This window comes from Amyelois transitella, chromosome 28 (genome assembly GCF_032362555.1).
Source record: "Amyelois transitella isolate CPQ chromosome 28, ilAmyTran1.1, whole genome shotgun sequence".
Taxonomy (NCBI): Eukaryota; Metazoa; Arthropoda; class Insecta; order Lepidoptera; family Pyralidae; genus Amyelois; species Amyelois transitella.
In genome coordinates this window covers 1,083,974-1,100,247 of record NC_083531.1, presented here as the reverse complement: position 1 = coordinate 1,100,247, position 16,274 = coordinate 1,083,974, and the positions used below count along the sequence as shown (strand labels likewise).

Genomic DNA, 16,274 nt, shown 5'->3' with positions numbered 1-16,274 from the left:
TTTGGGCATCATTGAAGCCCTCAAGGATGAATAGTTTTCCCAGGTTTTTTTCACATTTTCCATTATTTCTTCGCTCCTAATTTTTATATTATAAAGCCCAAAGCCTCGATAAATGCATTCAACGCATTCAATGTCTATTCAATGAAAAATGAATTTTTCAATTAGTTTTTTCAAGTAGTTCCCAAAATTAACGCGTTCAAACAAACAAACAAACTCTTTAGCTTTATAATATTATTATAAATGTATTTTAAAAATAAAAACAATTTTTTTTGTTGTACCACATATTTTTCTCAACTTACTACAGTTAATTTTCACGATACGTAAACAAATTACGTAGAAAATGTTCACCACCCATTTGCGTTTCAGCCAATCGTCACCAACTAATAAACAAACATAACAATTTGTTCAGCTGCCTTCTGTTTGCCGTATATATATGATAAAAGGGGGCTGATGATGAGGACTTACAGTGGAAAGCAGTTTCTTAACTGGCCACACATTGGCGTCATGAAATTGTTTGTGCTTAAGATATTAGTTTGGGCGCTATACGTAAGTACATTATAGAATACTAAACAACTTTTAATTCGCGTAATAATTAAATAAATAAATATATACGGGACAAATTACACAGATTTGAGTTAGCCTCGAAGTAACTTGTGTAACGAGATACTAACTCAACGATACTATATTTTATAATAAATACTTATATAGATAAACATCCAAGACCCAGGCCAATCAGAGAAAGTTCGTTTCTCATCATGGGGGATTTGAACCCGGGACCTCCGGTGACACAGACAAGCGCACAACCGCTGCGCCACAGGGGCCGTCAATAAGTTTATACAAAATTCCCCGGGAACAGTACTTTGCGAGTATGAACAGTAGGTACTTTCAGTACTTCCTAATTTTCTTCTGTTTAACAAAAAATACTTCGTTACAGTGTTTTTGACATAATACTGTTTTAAGCGCATAATTGAGTCATTAAAAATCTAATCTTGAAATGACTAACTTAGAATAGTCAATGTGGTAGCAATAAGATCATCTTTAAATGTCCAAGGCGACTAAAGGGTTAAAGTACTTCTTATATATTTTTGGAGTGTGGTTCGAATCTTTCGAAACCAAAGTGTTTTAAAAGTAAAAAAAAATATGTATATAATTTTTTTTATTATGTCAGGTCTACACGACAAATGCAGACCCACAACCCAATCGTAAGTACAGAAAACCTTTTTAATAATAAAATACTTATTATCCTTGATCTGGTCGGAGGTGTCATATTTTTTATTCTTCACGTTATTTTTTTTTATATATCGGTTAATTAGTTTTTATATATTATCTAGTCTTCTTTTTCCATTTGATTACATAACATCCATAAAAGTAACGATTACTTAATTGACAGTGGGTTTCCTGACAGAGCACTTTTAGAGTAGAATAATGACCATATTGTGATGTATATATTTTTAACACCTTTTTTGTTTCGATTCGTCCCACACGAAACAAGCTTACTGAAATACCATACATATAATTACATACATACATACATATGGTCACGTCTATATCCCTTGCGGGGTAGACAGAGCCAACAGTCTTGAAAAGACTGAATGGCCACGTTAAGCTATTTGGCTTAGTGATAGAATTGAGATTCAAATAGTGACAGGTTGCTAGCCCATCGCCTAAAAAAGAATCCCAAGTTTGTAAGCCTATCCCTTAGTCGCCGTTTACGACATCCATGGGAAAGAGATGGAGTGGTCCTATTCTTTTTTGTATTGGTGCCGGGAACCACACGGCACCACGAAACGAAATACCACGCCACCATAATGGTTTAATACTTCTTTGCAATTGTATGTACGTTGGTAAGAAAGCCTTTGCCCACGCGTGGGAGTGGCTACATTTGGTTTTAATGTTTCTAGGAGCGCCTCACAAAGTGAATGTCGTCCGCCAACTTAAAAGCCAGCAAAATAAAGGTAGTTATCATAAAAAAGAATGGTTCGTGAAAGTAAATCAATAAAAAAAATTGTAGAAAATCGGAATTAAGGTCTACAAGCGAAACTGATGGTGCAACAGGGGAATGGAATTGTAAAGATGAGAGAGACAAATAAATGAAAGCAGGGTATGTAGAAGCCATTAAGAAATAAGTAACCTGATAGCGGAGAGGTGAGGGAAATCACAGTGAAGAAATTTACACCGTCAAGCAACTGAATTTTCAACCATGATACTTACATGCTAGATTAGTTAGGTACCCCTCTTAGTTAGACGGGAATCGTTTCAGTAAAACGTGACTTACCTTACGTTAATTAAGGACGTCCTGGTAAAGGGTCAGGTCAAGAGTACCCGAAACCGCCGAGCTTGCATGGAGAGAGTTATGAATGTGGATGAAGCGAAGGAAGTATGCAGAGATCGTGGCAAGTGAAAAGATGTAGTCTCTGCCTACCCCTCCGGGAAAGTGGCATGATTTTATGTATGTGACTTACCCACTCAATGGGTTCACTCCAGAGAGGTGGATTAGAATTGGTGATTTTTGAAAGATGAATAAAAATGAGAGACTCATGATAGAAGGCGGCTAAGGGTCTAAAGATAAAGATATTTTATATTGTTCCTGGTGAACTTTAAAATTGTATCTTCCCCTGAGGTAAAGGTACCTATATTAAGCTTCAACTGTGGGAAGGGTAAAACATTGTAAGGAAACTTCCACCTACTCAGACAACTGAACGCGAATGCCATCGAAATATCTCATCTTATCTTTTTATCACCGATTTCCTTACACATACGTTTTTCTTTTCTTCCATCAGGCCGCCATGAAGACGTAAGACACCATGGCAACGGGCCCCACCACTTCGGAACACCTCCAGGCTTAGGGGGAAAAGTTAAAGACCACGGTTTTGGTCTGCCACCATCAGGACACCATCACGAAGAAGGTTTTGGACACCCACCAGCTTTTGGGCCACCACCCGGACCCCCAGGTTTTGGCCACCACCCGCCAGGCCCACCGAACTTTGGACACCACTCACCAGGCTTCGGTCACCATCCTTCAGGCCCACCAGGTTTTGGACACCACCCACTCGGCCCACCAAGACTTGAGCTACCGTCTTTTCCCAACAAACACCCAGAAGCCACAGAATTACCGTCGCTGCTCAATATTAATGATGAAACATCGAGTTTCAGATCTGAAAGCGAATCAGCCAGTAGTTCATCGGAATCGGAGAGTGTAACTAAATCTGGTTCACAGTTCGAATCTGAAAGTTCGTCTCAGAACTCCGAATTCAGTTCTTCATCTGAAAGTTCTTCTTCGCAAAGCCAATCAGAAAGTCAATCGGAAAGTTCCAGTCAATCACATGCAGAATCGAGCCAATCAAAATCCGAATCACATTTCACTGAATCTGATAGTTCAGATTTTTCCCATGGTGTGGAATATCACCCTGAAGGCATAGACAAGAGTATCGATGAAGCGGCTGATGCGGCTAAAGAGTCTTGGAACAAGGAGACCAAAGTTGATTCAGAAATTGTCAGTAAGTACTGGTATCATATTTATTTATAACATACATACATATCGTCTCGTCTATATCCCTTGCGGGGTAGACAGAGCCAACAGTCTTGAAAAGACTGAACGGCCACGTTCAGCTATTTGGCTTAATGATAAAATTGAGATTCAAATAGCGACAGGTTGCTAGCCCATCGCCTAAAAAAGAATCCCAAGTTTGTAAGCCTATCCCTTAGTCGCCTTTTACTACATCCATGGGAAAGACATGGAGTGGTCCTATTCTTTTTTGTATTGGTGCCGGGAACCACACGGTATTTATTTATTTATAACTTTTATTCCGGAATTTTGGGAACTCCTCCCTTTTGCACCCCTGACCATATAATAGGTTTGGATTGTGCGCTATTATGTCAGCCCTTCAGACCGCCAGATCAAACCCTCCCCTCGCTGCCTTGCGGCAGACGTCGTCGAGCAGTGACGACGCCGCCGCCTTATTAGAACTCCCAAGTAATTGTGAAAACCGAGGCAGCCACGACCACTCCATCGACCTGCCTGCAGAATAGAATAGAATAGTTTTCAAATTAAAATTCCAAATTTTTATTCATTATTATAGGATACTTCATATCGCTTAATAATTGTCAAAACGTATGGTTTAACAACATTTGTTGACGTCAAATAAATTAGGTACTTAAAACTATGCTTACTGCCGCTTCCAAGGCGTCAATGCAGAAGAAGCGGTAACAAACTGCACTGCAGCATTTTCAATATTGGATACAAGATATCACTTATTGACGTCACATCACTTAAATCTAATTATTACTACTGCCGCTTTCAAAGCGCATGTGTAGAAGAAGCGGCGGAACAAACTACACTGCAGCATTTTTATCGGACGTCAATTTACAAATATAGATCTCTTGAATCTAAATCGTGGACATTGTCTACATTGAAAAACATGAATGAATGTAGAACTCAGTCTACAGTCGTACCTAAAGGTAGCGTAAATTAGTCATTGAAGAGGGCCAAAACCCCTGACCAATAAACTCCGACGAACTTAGGGGAAGACCCGACGTCATATTATGTCAGTCAGTGACCTCTTTTATATATAGCAGGTCAATTAATTTGTAGAAAGATGTTGGTTGCAATTATTAATCTGCCCATTTTAAATGGGCCAAGGTAAAAATCCAATTATGTCTAAGAGTGGGTTTCTTGTGTGTGAAATAATGTACACTTAAGTACTTTCTAGGCATAATTTTGTCACCAAGAGTTCGAAAATTAAAACAATATTTTTTTTTTCAGACACCGGCGTCGATGTTATATCAGACATTTTGCGAAACCTCTTTGGATTTAGAGGTTAGTTATTAAAATATTGATAACCTTACAGAAGTATGTATATAAGAGTGTAGGAAGTAGTACTTAAGTGCCAGATTAAAAATAATGAAAATTTCGTGAGAAAATCTGCACATTCAAACAATTGGTTGTGTAGTACACCTACCCAAAGGTTAAAAATTTGGATTAAATTCCGCTGAAAAGGTTAGGAAGGTCGGACGATATTATGATATCCTTCCCTTGCGGGGTACACAGAGCGAACAGTCTTGAAAAAATTGATAGGCCACGTTCAGTTTTTTGGCTTAATAATAGAATTGAGATCCAAATAGTTGGACAGACAGGTTGCTAGCCTTAAAGAAGAATCTCAAGTTTATAAGCCTATCCGTTTTACGACATCCATGGGAACGGGGTAGAGTGGTACTTTTTTTTTTAATTGGTATCAGGAACCACACGGCATGGACCAGTAGGTCTTCGCAAATATGATTTTTTTTTATTTTTTTATTTATTTTATTTATTATACACATAACAGAATACAACATAATAAGATAAAAAAGAAATAGTAGAAACAGATGTGGGTCGTATCCCACAGGATGTGTTTATGCAAAAAACAAACGGGGAAAGAGTTCTTTTTTTGATTTGTTCTTTCTTTTGATTGACAAAGTCGAAACGCCACAAGAGATAATTTTAGTTTCCACAGGTTAGCGACAGGCGTGGGTGGAGCCGCGGACAACAGCTATACACCTATTATTTAATAATCATACCTTGTTTTTACCAGGACACAACGCGCATAAACAGAGCGCCGAACTTCTTTACCAGCTCACCGGTCTTCATGGTAAGTTAAGAATTTTTTTTTTCCATCAGGCATATCTACAGTCGAAGTCTAAAATTCACTGCAAACTCGGCTCTATATTACCGTGTCATAGAGTTCATGCAGGGTTACTTGATATGCGGTTGACTGTACTATTGCCCGAATGTCATTTCAAATGTTTTTTTTTATCTGTGGAGATTTTTCATTGCTCTATTTTTCTAGTTCTCTGTATTCTTTAAAATAAATTAAATACATTTGGGTGTGAATTTTTTTGCAAAATAAATAAAGTATGTTTAAGAAGGTATTTTCAGAATGGTGGTGTATTTTTAAAACCTATATTGAAATAAATTACAATTATTAATTGAATCGTAGGAAATAATAACGGGACTATGTTTTACGTGGGATTTGGGAAAATCAGGCATTATGAGGCAAAAAAAATACAATTTTTGTTTCGAAGATTCTTTTTGTTAGACCGATTATTGTGCAACAAAACATATACGTATATTATTGCTAAAAATATTATCACCTCAAATTAAAAATAAAAAAAAAACAAACATAATGTATGCATTAGTTAAAATACAAAATTAAGTTTATTAAATTTCTATTCGTCAAATAATAAAATTTACTTTTTCACGTGACACAAGTTGTTGACAAAATATTTTGAAGATTGGAAATTAAATTTAAAATAAATAAACAACCTTTTAACATTCAATCACAAAATAATATTAAGACGTTATTAATCTCATAAAATATTGTCATAAGTATTAGGTATTTTTTTTATCTTCAGCAAACATTTTTTATTGAGAACATCTCCCTGTTACATTGGTGCCTGAAAATACTCTTTGAAACGTAATTAAAAATAACTAACATTAACATAAAATCACGTCCAGAACCCCTCCGGTACTAACAAGGTAAATAAAAAAAAAAAAAGTTTTTGACCCCAACGTAGAAAATAAACATAAAAACTTATAAACATAACGCACATAGCAAAATCTATAAGCAACTGACGCACACACATTATCCTACATACCCCAACCTACATCATTGTTCAACAAAAATGAATTGTTTAAACAAATGCTCCGTAAATTGACCTTGTTCAACAATTGTTTAAATAATTAATTAACGAATTGAGCCAATATTAAAAAATGGTCATATTTCATCTTCTAACATGTTTGTTCATATAAGAGTACAACTTTAACTATGTATATACTTAATTTATGTGTTTATTTTTAAGAAACAAAGAGTTACCACGAAATGAACGCCAGTTGATTAAATTGTGATATTGTTGCGTCTGCGCACGTCTTTTGTCTATGCAAATACATAGGTGTGCTTTCCGCGAAACAACAGAAAAATAAGGATGTTTGGTTTTGAAACCTTTATTTGATTAATGATACTTAATTGATTCCAAAACTAATTTATGAGTTTGACTGCAATATTTATAAATAATACAGATATTTTCAACCCGCACGTATTGTACCTTTATTTTATCATGGACGTTTTCTTTATTTAAATAATAGGAATAGTTAATACTATATAGGCAATAGAAGTTATAGGAAAAACAATAGAAGAAAAATCGGATTGCGGCAAACAAAGATATGGATGAGAGAGAGAAGTTATAGGAATTATGCGTCATCGTCTTGCAACGAACGCATTTGTAAAACGTCAAATAAAATGAAAATAATGATTAAGTTGTGTTGCGACAACACATTCGCTTGTACAGTTAACATATAGGTACATAGAAAGACTAGACTTATATTATCTCGTATATTGTATGATTAATAGGAAGTTTGGATTTAAAGCCAACATTTATTTAAACTTTATTCACGTAAAATGTACAACAGGTGCACTTAATGCCACAATCCATTCTCTGCCAGTTGAACTTATTTTAAGGATATTATAATTTTAATAGGTTTTTTTATATAAAATAAATACTTTATTAAAATAAAATAAAACTATTAATATCTGTAATTTAATAATAAAAAAAAACAATTCTAAATTAAAGTCTTAAAAATGGTTATTTAAATTTTGACCCCTAGGAAGGGAAATCACGCATTTTAATGGTAATTAATTATTTCAGATGAAAATGCCGCTTTGCGATACATCGGGACAACGGCAGGACTTAAAAGTAAGTAAAGATAATTATGTGGATATGTTACCATGATCTAACATGGGTTAGATGTCGCTGCAAAGGTTGCGGAGGTCAGACGGGAGTCGCTTCTTGTAAAAACCTGACTCACCCAATCCATGCCATGTTGGCATATTGGCATATCACCGCAGGCTCCTCTCCAGAGGGGTTCTAAACGGGCTTAACGCCAGGTGATGAACATTTTCATATAAAAAAGAAGGGTATGTACCAGGAATAGAACTACACGGCACCTCATTTGTTTCAAAACGCTTGTCTCTGAAATTCAATGATCATCTATACTAATATTATAAAGCTGAAGAGTTTGTTTGTTTGTTTGAACACGCTAATCTCAGGAACAACAGGTTCGAATTGAAAAAATATTTTTGTTTCGAATAGACCATTTATCGAGGAAGGCTTTAGGCTATTTAACATCACGCTGCAATTATAAGGAGGGAAAAAATAATGGGAAATGTGAAAAAGAACGGGGAAAATTATTCATCATTGGGGGCTTCAATGATGCCCAAAATAACTATTCTATGCGGACGAAGTCACGAGGACAGCTAGTTATAAATAAAAATATACTAGGTACTATATACACCTCTTCAATCGACCTCGAATATTGTCCTTTCAAGATATGAAAATGTGTTTTTTTTTTTAGTATAAGCGGCAGAGTGGTAAATGGTAATAAGTTTAAGTTAATTTAAATTACTCTTTAATTTACGTTAATTGCATTTAATTATTATGTTTGTACTTAACTATAAATAATAAGAAAAATAACAAACCTTTTCTGTGACAGGTCGTAGCCAAATATACGAGTTTATACGAAGAATCCGAGGTTCCAGGGAATGGAAGTTCGTCACTTCATTCTTTATTCAATTGGAGGGAACAGCCAGTAAGTTTTTTTTTCACATTTTATTGCTCTTAAAAAAATAACAACAGTTGGACTTGATGCCATGTAACATTTTCTGCCGTTGAAACTTTTTACACAAAAACTTTTATGAGGGATTTTAAAAATGCGCGCCAATTCAATTTTTTTTAAGTCACTCTTTTATTAATTTTTTTTAGTAGCCAGTATCAACAGACAAACCTAGACTATTATTAAAATTTTTGTTTTCTTTATGGTACGAATTTAAAAAAAATAAAACAAGCAGCATACTCTTTCACGAACATAAATTACCATATTTATTTTAACTTTCAGATGTTCGAGTTATCGTCGCATTATTGAGAGAAATGACCAATGAAAACAGTAAGTTTGTTTTTTTTTTCATATTGTCACTCAACTTTTTTTCTTCTTATACATAACTATTTTTACTTACTTATACTATTTATTTATGAAAACTTAATTGAAGGTACAAATAAGTAATATTAATAATCGCATTATCTAACAGTGTAAAAGTAAATTTATCTGCTTAGTCCAAAGGTTTAAACATATAGTACCAAAATTTTATATTTACCTACACTTGCATTTTAAACCTTCACTTTGAGTCAAATTATATTTTTTAGCATTGAATTTCATAACAGTGACTTTGTGACTCAATTTTCAGATGTCTTCAAGGCATACGAAGTTCTGAAACGCCTAACTGGACATGCCGATTTTGATGCAATCTTCGAGATATTGCAGAAGATTTCTGGGGAAAAGAGTAAGTCGCTTGATTTTAAAGTCAATCACTAGTTTTAATTATTAATCTTTAATTTGCAATTTCATGTCAACCTATTTTGAAATTAATTTAAATTGATTTTAAAAAGTGCCATTATTACAAGTCTCTAAGATTTAACATTATAGGTAGTATTTTCTCCTCTAAATGTGCTTTAAAATTTTAATTTTTACCATATAAATTTAATAAAATATTCCAATATTAGAACTTCTCAAAAAATTCTTTTCCAATAGCAACATTTTTTTTTCTTATCTATCTAATTTTGTTTCGCAGATTCCCATGAAATCTGCGATTATTTCAGACATGTCGCCCACACCAAAGGTAAGCATTAGGTCATAATTATACTTCATTTATACATATAATTTATACGTATAGGTAACCTACCTCTTCAATCACTTTATCTACTAAAAAAACTGCATTGAAATCGATTAACTATGCAGTTTTAAATATCTACAAGCATAAAGTAGTACACATACAAGCATAAATACTCGTATCTTGTAAGAATACTGTGATTTGTACTATTTAGTGACGATCAGCGGCGGATTTACCAGCAAGCTGAGTAGGCTGAAGCCTAGGGCGGCGGATTTGAGAAGGCGGCAAATTAAGAACCGAATTTTTTTTTTCTTACAGATATAAAAAAAATACCAAAAAAAAATATTTAGTTTTTTAATTACAAAATTTGACATTTGACCTCCACCTTATTTTCTGCGTGTGTGGTATCGAAATGATCTCTAATCACGAGGGACGGCAACATTTGAACAGCTTACTGGCGGCAAATGTGTTACGATATGAGAATAATGACATACTAGAGGCCTCCCGCTACTTCGTCCGCATGGAAACCGTATCAATCCCGCGGGAACTCCGGGATATGAAGTAGCCTATATGTTATTCTGGGTCTTCAGCTACATACATACCAATCGTAATCGGTTCGGCAGCTTTGCGTGAAAGAGTAACAAACATCCATACTGACATACTCACAAACTTTCGCATTTATAATATAAGTAGGATATTAATATAAGAAGAGTATGTATGTACATACTTAACCCTAAAGGAGATAATAAAAGTGGGGTATAAACCACGGGCGAAGCTCGGATAAAAGCAAGTTGAATATATAACATACATACATACATTTAGAATTCAAAACGATATTATTTTAGGTCTTCAAGGAATCAAGCTGACAATCCGCAAGCTGACGGGCGGCGTGGGGCCGGCTGAGTTCCCAAAGGTGTTTGAGAACTTGCTCCCTGAAATTGGTAAGTGAAAATAAAACTATATAATATTATTGTTAATAACTAGCTGTCTCGGCAAACGTTGTTTTGCCATATAAATAATTTTTTTCTGTTTTTTTTTTTTATATTGTTAATTTAATAAGGTTGACAAAGCAAATATACAAAAGAAGTGTGAATGTAAATGTTGGAGTGGGAAGGCCTAGAAGAACGTACCTTGATCAAATCATAGAGGTTCTAGCAAGGTCAGGTCAAGAGTACCCGAAACCGACGAGCTTGCATGAAGAGAGTTATGAATGTGGATGAAGCGAAAGAAGTGTGCGGAGATCGTGGTAAATGGAAAGATGTGGTCTCTGTCTACCTCTCCGGGAAAGAGGCGTGATGTATGTATGTATGAATGTCAATCTAGAGTCTAAATCATAAATAAAGGCAGTTTCCACAGAAAGCCGCCATGACAATGGAATATTTTGGTGACAAATAAAACTTCTGGTATAATTGTTACATTCTCTTCATTTCCAGATATGAAAGGAGCGTTCGATCTACTCATGTCCGTCACCAGAACTGGAGGTAATTTGAATTATTATTATTTTATAATATTATAATCTTTGTCTAGTATTTCAATACAGATATTACTTAGTGCTGATGATTTATACTATAAATTTATTTGTTTTTCAGACATCGGCGAAGCTATAATCACTTTCTGTCAGATACTGAACAACAAGAGTTTCTCCAAGAGCATAGTTGTGATCAAGAAGGCTACGGGTCAAACTCGTAAGTCTGACTTCATACACACACACACATGGTCACATCTATATCCCTTGCGGGGTAGACAGAGCCAACAGTCTTAAAAAGACCGAATGGCCACGTCCAGCTATCTGGCTTAATGATAGAATTGAGATTGAAGTAGTGACAGGTTGCTAGCCCATCGCCTAGAAAAGAATCCCAAGTTGGCCTATCCCTTAATCGCCTTTTATGACATCCATGGGAAAGAGATGGACTGGTCCTATTCTTTTTCTGGTTTGTATTGGTGCCGGGAACCACACGGCACAGGATTATTGTTAATTTAATTAGGTTGACTAAGCAAATATATAAAAGAAGACTTCTGACTTCATTATTTATTTATTTATTCAAAACTTTATTGCACAAAATGAAATGTACAAAAGGTGAACTTATTTCCGTTTGGCATTCTCTACCCGTCTACCAGCTGACCAAACAGAAAAACTTTAAGTAGGTGGTGCGGTGAAATTCACATGCATACTACAAAATACATACATTAAAAACAATACTTTATGTATTGTTTTTAATGTATGTATTTTGATGCATAAACATACATATGGTCACGTCTATATCCCTTGTGAGGTAGACAGAGCCAACAGTCTTGAAAAGACTGACAGGCTATTTGGCTTTATGATAGAATTGAGATTCAAATAGTGACTAGTTGCTAGCCCAACGCCTAGAAGAAGAATCTCAATTTTGTAAGCCTATCCCTTAGTCGCCTTTTACGATATCCGGAGGAAGGAGATGGAGTGGTCTTATTCTTTTTTGTATTGGTGCCGGGAACCACACGGCACAAGATACATAAAATACGTACAAATTATCATAACTGATTTCATGAATTATTCATTTTCATATTTTTTTTACATTTCCTTTGTAAAAATTCATTATTTATTTATTTATTCAAAACTTTATTGCACAAAATGAAATGTACAAAAGGTGAACTTATTTCCGTTTGGCATTCTCTACCCGTCTACCAGCTGACCAAACAGAAAAACTTTAAGTAGGTGGTGCGGTGAAATTCACATGCATACTACAAAATACATACATTAAAAACAATACTTTATGTATTGTTTTTAATGTATGTATTTTGATGCATAAACATACATATGGTCACGTCTATATCCCTTGTGAGGTAGACAGAGCCAACAGTCTTGAAAAGACTGACAGGCTATTTGGCTTTATGATAGAATTGAGATTCAAATAGTGACTAGTTGCTAGCCCAACGCCTAGAAGAAGAATCTCAATTTTGTAAGCCTATCCCTTAGTCGCCTTTTACGATATCCGGAGGAAGGAGATGGAGTGGTCTTATTCTTTTTTGTATTGGTGCCGGGAACCACACGGCACAAGATACATAAAATACGTACAAATTATCATAACTGATTTCATGAATTATTCATTTTCATATTTTTTTTACATTTCCTTTGTAAAAATTTTAACATAATTATTAATTACTCGACAATTGCTACATAATATACCTACTTATAAAAACTATTTGATTTACAGAACTGAAATATGCCTTGGAAGAATTGATTCAGGAAATCAACCGAACAAGTAAGTACACCTATTTATAATTTTAAATTAACTTTGTACATCGGAAAGCCGTCTTTAATCGTTATTTTAAAATTTTGATTGCATAATTATGTGATGGATAATAAGAAATAATTGTTCTAAAAAAAATTATTTTACAAGAAATAAAGGTAAATAAATAATTTGCACATTTTCCACTTTCAGGTTTAAGAGTAATTGTACAGAACTTATACCGCATCACCGGACGCGTCAACTTGGAACAAGTGCAAGACGTTTTCAAGAACGTCTTCGATGATGATAGTAAGTTTCCATCCATCCATTCATATAATTGTCGTCTATATCCCGGGGTAGACAGAGCCAGCAATCTTGAAAGGCTGACAGGCCACGTTCAGATGTTTGGCTGGTTTGGTTGAGATTCAAATAGTGACAGATTGCTAGCCCATCGCTTTAAAGAATCCCAAGCTTATAAGCCTGTTCTTTAGTCGCCCATTACGACATCCATGGGAAAGAGATGGAGTGGTCCTATTCTTTTTTCATTTGTGCCAGGAACCACACGGCACTAAGTAAGTTATACTTACAGACAATTTAACAAAATACAGAAAATAGAAGACTATAAACAAGTTAAATGTAATAGTAATGTAATAGTAATAGGGGAAATCTTTACGGTGTGATAAAATTATTCACCCAATCAAACCGCGTTAACTGCGTTAAAAAAGCAAGTGATGTTTTACTAAGTCATAGAGTCTCGCCCCGAGTCTTCTCAATTCATCAGCCTAGTGAAGTGATTTTGAAGAACAGTGTGTCTCTTCTAGTAAAATATCTAATATAAATTATTAACAAAAAAAATATGATGTTTGTAATTTTTACAGATATTGTCAACGTCATCACCCGTATCAACAAGGTGACCAGGAGGCGTGACGCGATTTTCTTCCTAAACTCCTTGTTAGACATCACCCAGACCAGGGTTCTTGAGGACGCAAGCACTATCATCAAGTCATTAACAACTAGAAAGGGTAAGTTTACCAATGTAGACTCGGCGTTAGGTTATCATCAGATAATATTTTTTAAATCACTTTCCACTTTGTCAAATTTTATCATTGATACAATTATTTAAATTAATCAGATATATTCAATTTGGATTGTAAAATGAACTTAATAAATTACGATCAATAACATATATATTTTTTAATAGAAATTTGTTTTATTTATATGTTTATGTGGACGATGTTTTTCAAATTAGCGGAACAATTTATGAATTAAATTAAATGACTTAAAACCTATTTTTTTGTTTTAGCTTTTATATACCTAGGTAGAGCGTATAAAAACTAACTTCATTTATTTATTAACATTGGATTGTTTGTTTTCATTCCAGAAGCATCGATGCTAGATGTTCTGGACCAAATTCGAATTAAATCCGGTCATGAGGATATAATCGATTTCTTCAAGAAACTGTGTTCACACACGGGCACTAAATGTAAGTTGTCTTTGCATATATACATCCCATACCTATACATAAGTATTTAGTATAACTTACCTACCTGTATATTTAGTCCACTTCATTCAACACATAGACTGCCCATCAATGCTATGTAATTCCAAGGGTGGGGCCTAGCTACCTGTAGCACATGTTCCTTCAGCAACCTATAACAGCACCTAGCCTCCAGCCAAAGGTGAAGTCTGTTGATACCAAGCAATGAAATAGAATGTATAAAACCTAGTTATAAAAAAAACCTAATGCCTAATAAAATAATCCTTTGTAAAGAGAAAAATAAAGGTTTTATTTATTTATATATTATTATCATATTATTATTTTAGTGATTATGTTCTTTTCCTTATTATTGTGTCGCCATTGATATCAATTTAAATTTTGATTTATTATTGATATCAATATTAAATTGTAATAACTTTCTTCTCTTGCAGCAATTCAAAAAGCATGGGACGTTATCATCAAAGTTACTAAAATAACAGGTACGTAATATAAATATGTCATTCAAACTCCAAGAGTTATGCGTTAATAGATTTTGGAACTCACAATTTTCTTCAACAACTTCTATTTTAAGGTCAAATGTAAACGCTTAATTTTACAAACTAACGTGTTGTAGGTCTGCAAATGACTCCTGATAATTTTCTTCACTTTGATTTCCAGACATTTTCCTGTTTTTCGAGACGGTCTACAAGTACACCAAGGTGGAGATCATAGTTTTCATAGAGACCATCCTTCGTATCACCAATTCTACAAACTTCGCAGCGGCTGCGTTGAAATTCAACCAAATGACGCGAACTACGTGTAAGTATTACATACATACATACATATAATCACGTCTATATTCCTTGCGGGGTAGACAGAGCCAATAGTCTCGAAAAGACTGATAGGCTACGTTCAGCTATTAGGCTTTAAGATAGAATTGAGATTCAAATAGTGACAGGTTGCTAGCCCACCGCCTAAAAGAAGAATCCCAAGTTTATAAGTGTAAGTATTACCATATAATTATTTATAATACAATCGTGTTTTACACAGAAAGAGAGACAGTGTGTTTTTTTTTATTAAATAAGTATATACTTACGAAAACAATTTACATAGAATGAGCTTGCCTCAAACGAAGTTCGAAAATTCGACAACACTATTTTTGAGTTAGTATCTGATAACAATTGATAATGAAATAAGTATCCTCCACTCAGATTAATCGAAAAATGTTAATTTTTCTTAATGTCCTGGCCGAGTTTTCGACCCTAAGACCTAGGTGCTCTGAAACAGGAACACTTGTTTGTATCTGTGTAATCGATTCCAAATAATTTCATGAGTGTATCTGAGTTAATTACATGTATATATGAGTTAATTACATATAGTCTCTTTAAGTTCATAACGCATAAAACATTGTATTAAATTATTCATTGAATTTTCAGCTTTCTTCGAATCCATCGAGGTCATCTATACTATTGTCAGAATTGGTAAGTAAACTTGTTGAAGCTTTATGATTTTTATCAAATATGTATATTATTTCCACTTGCTAGTACGATAATTTCATCCAAATTTAATGAAATTTTATCTATCTGCGAGATAGTAACCTCAATAATTTTATAAAATTGCTAATTCTCAAATATAATAAATGAAATGATTATATTTACTGTTATAATAAACGTTATTATTCCATAAAATTCGGATCTGCTGGAAGATATTTCTTGAGAAATGAGCAGAATTAAGAAAATCCATATGTGTCCTGTGGGCATAAATTAGTAAACACATAATTAAAAAATAACCTTTAAATATTTACAGATATCATTAGATTCTTCGAGCTTTTCATTACTATCAGCAAGCGTTTCTGTGAGTATAAATACCTACATACATATAGTTACGTCTACATCC

At 34.2% G+C, this 16,274-nt stretch overlaps 1 protein-coding gene across 2 annotated transcripts in view; it reads left to right on the top strand.

Annotated features, from left to right (window-relative positions):
- The first annotated feature begins 472 nt into the window (after positions 1 to 472).
- Positions 473 to 16,274, top strand: part of LOC106133704 (pneumococcal serine-rich repeat protein) — a 30,648-nt gene continuing 14,846 nt past the window's right edge. The window contains exons 1-22 of one of the 2 annotated variants that reach the window (XM_060952491.1): positions 473 to 546; positions 1,169 to 1,202; positions 1,902 to 1,955; positions 2,781 to 3,497; positions 4,763 to 4,816; positions 5,568 to 5,624; positions 7,678 to 7,725; positions 8,522 to 8,617; positions 8,924 to 8,971; positions 9,270 to 9,365; positions 9,654 to 9,701; positions 10,538 to 10,633; positions 11,126 to 11,173; positions 11,282 to 11,377; positions 12,887 to 12,934; positions 13,115 to 13,210; positions 13,780 to 13,923; positions 14,283 to 14,384; positions 14,831 to 14,878; positions 15,057 to 15,197; positions 15,815 to 15,859; positions 16,185 to 16,232. In XM_060952491.1, the coding sequence (XP_060808474.1) occupies positions 505 to 546; positions 1,169 to 1,202; positions 1,902 to 1,955; positions 2,781 to 3,497; positions 4,763 to 4,816; positions 5,568 to 5,624; positions 7,678 to 7,725; positions 8,522 to 8,617; positions 8,924 to 8,971; positions 9,270 to 9,365; positions 9,654 to 9,701; positions 10,538 to 10,633; positions 11,126 to 11,173; positions 11,282 to 11,377; positions 12,887 to 12,934; positions 13,115 to 13,210; positions 13,780 to 13,923; positions 14,283 to 14,384; positions 14,831 to 14,878; positions 15,057 to 15,197; positions 15,815 to 15,859; positions 16,185 to 16,232 (2,206 nt within the window). In that variant the 5' untranslated portion in view covers positions 473 to 504. The remainder of the gene's footprint in view (positions 547 to 1,168; positions 1,203 to 1,901; positions 1,956 to 2,780; positions 3,498 to 4,762; positions 4,817 to 5,567; positions 5,625 to 7,677; positions 7,726 to 8,521; positions 8,618 to 8,923; positions 8,972 to 9,269; positions 9,366 to 9,653; positions 9,702 to 10,537; positions 10,634 to 11,125; positions 11,174 to 11,281; positions 11,378 to 12,886; positions 12,935 to 13,114; positions 13,211 to 13,779; positions 13,924 to 14,282; positions 14,385 to 14,830; positions 14,879 to 15,056; positions 15,198 to 15,814; positions 15,860 to 16,184; positions 16,233 to 16,274) is intronic. The other variant, XM_060952492.1, reaches the window with a different exon arrangement.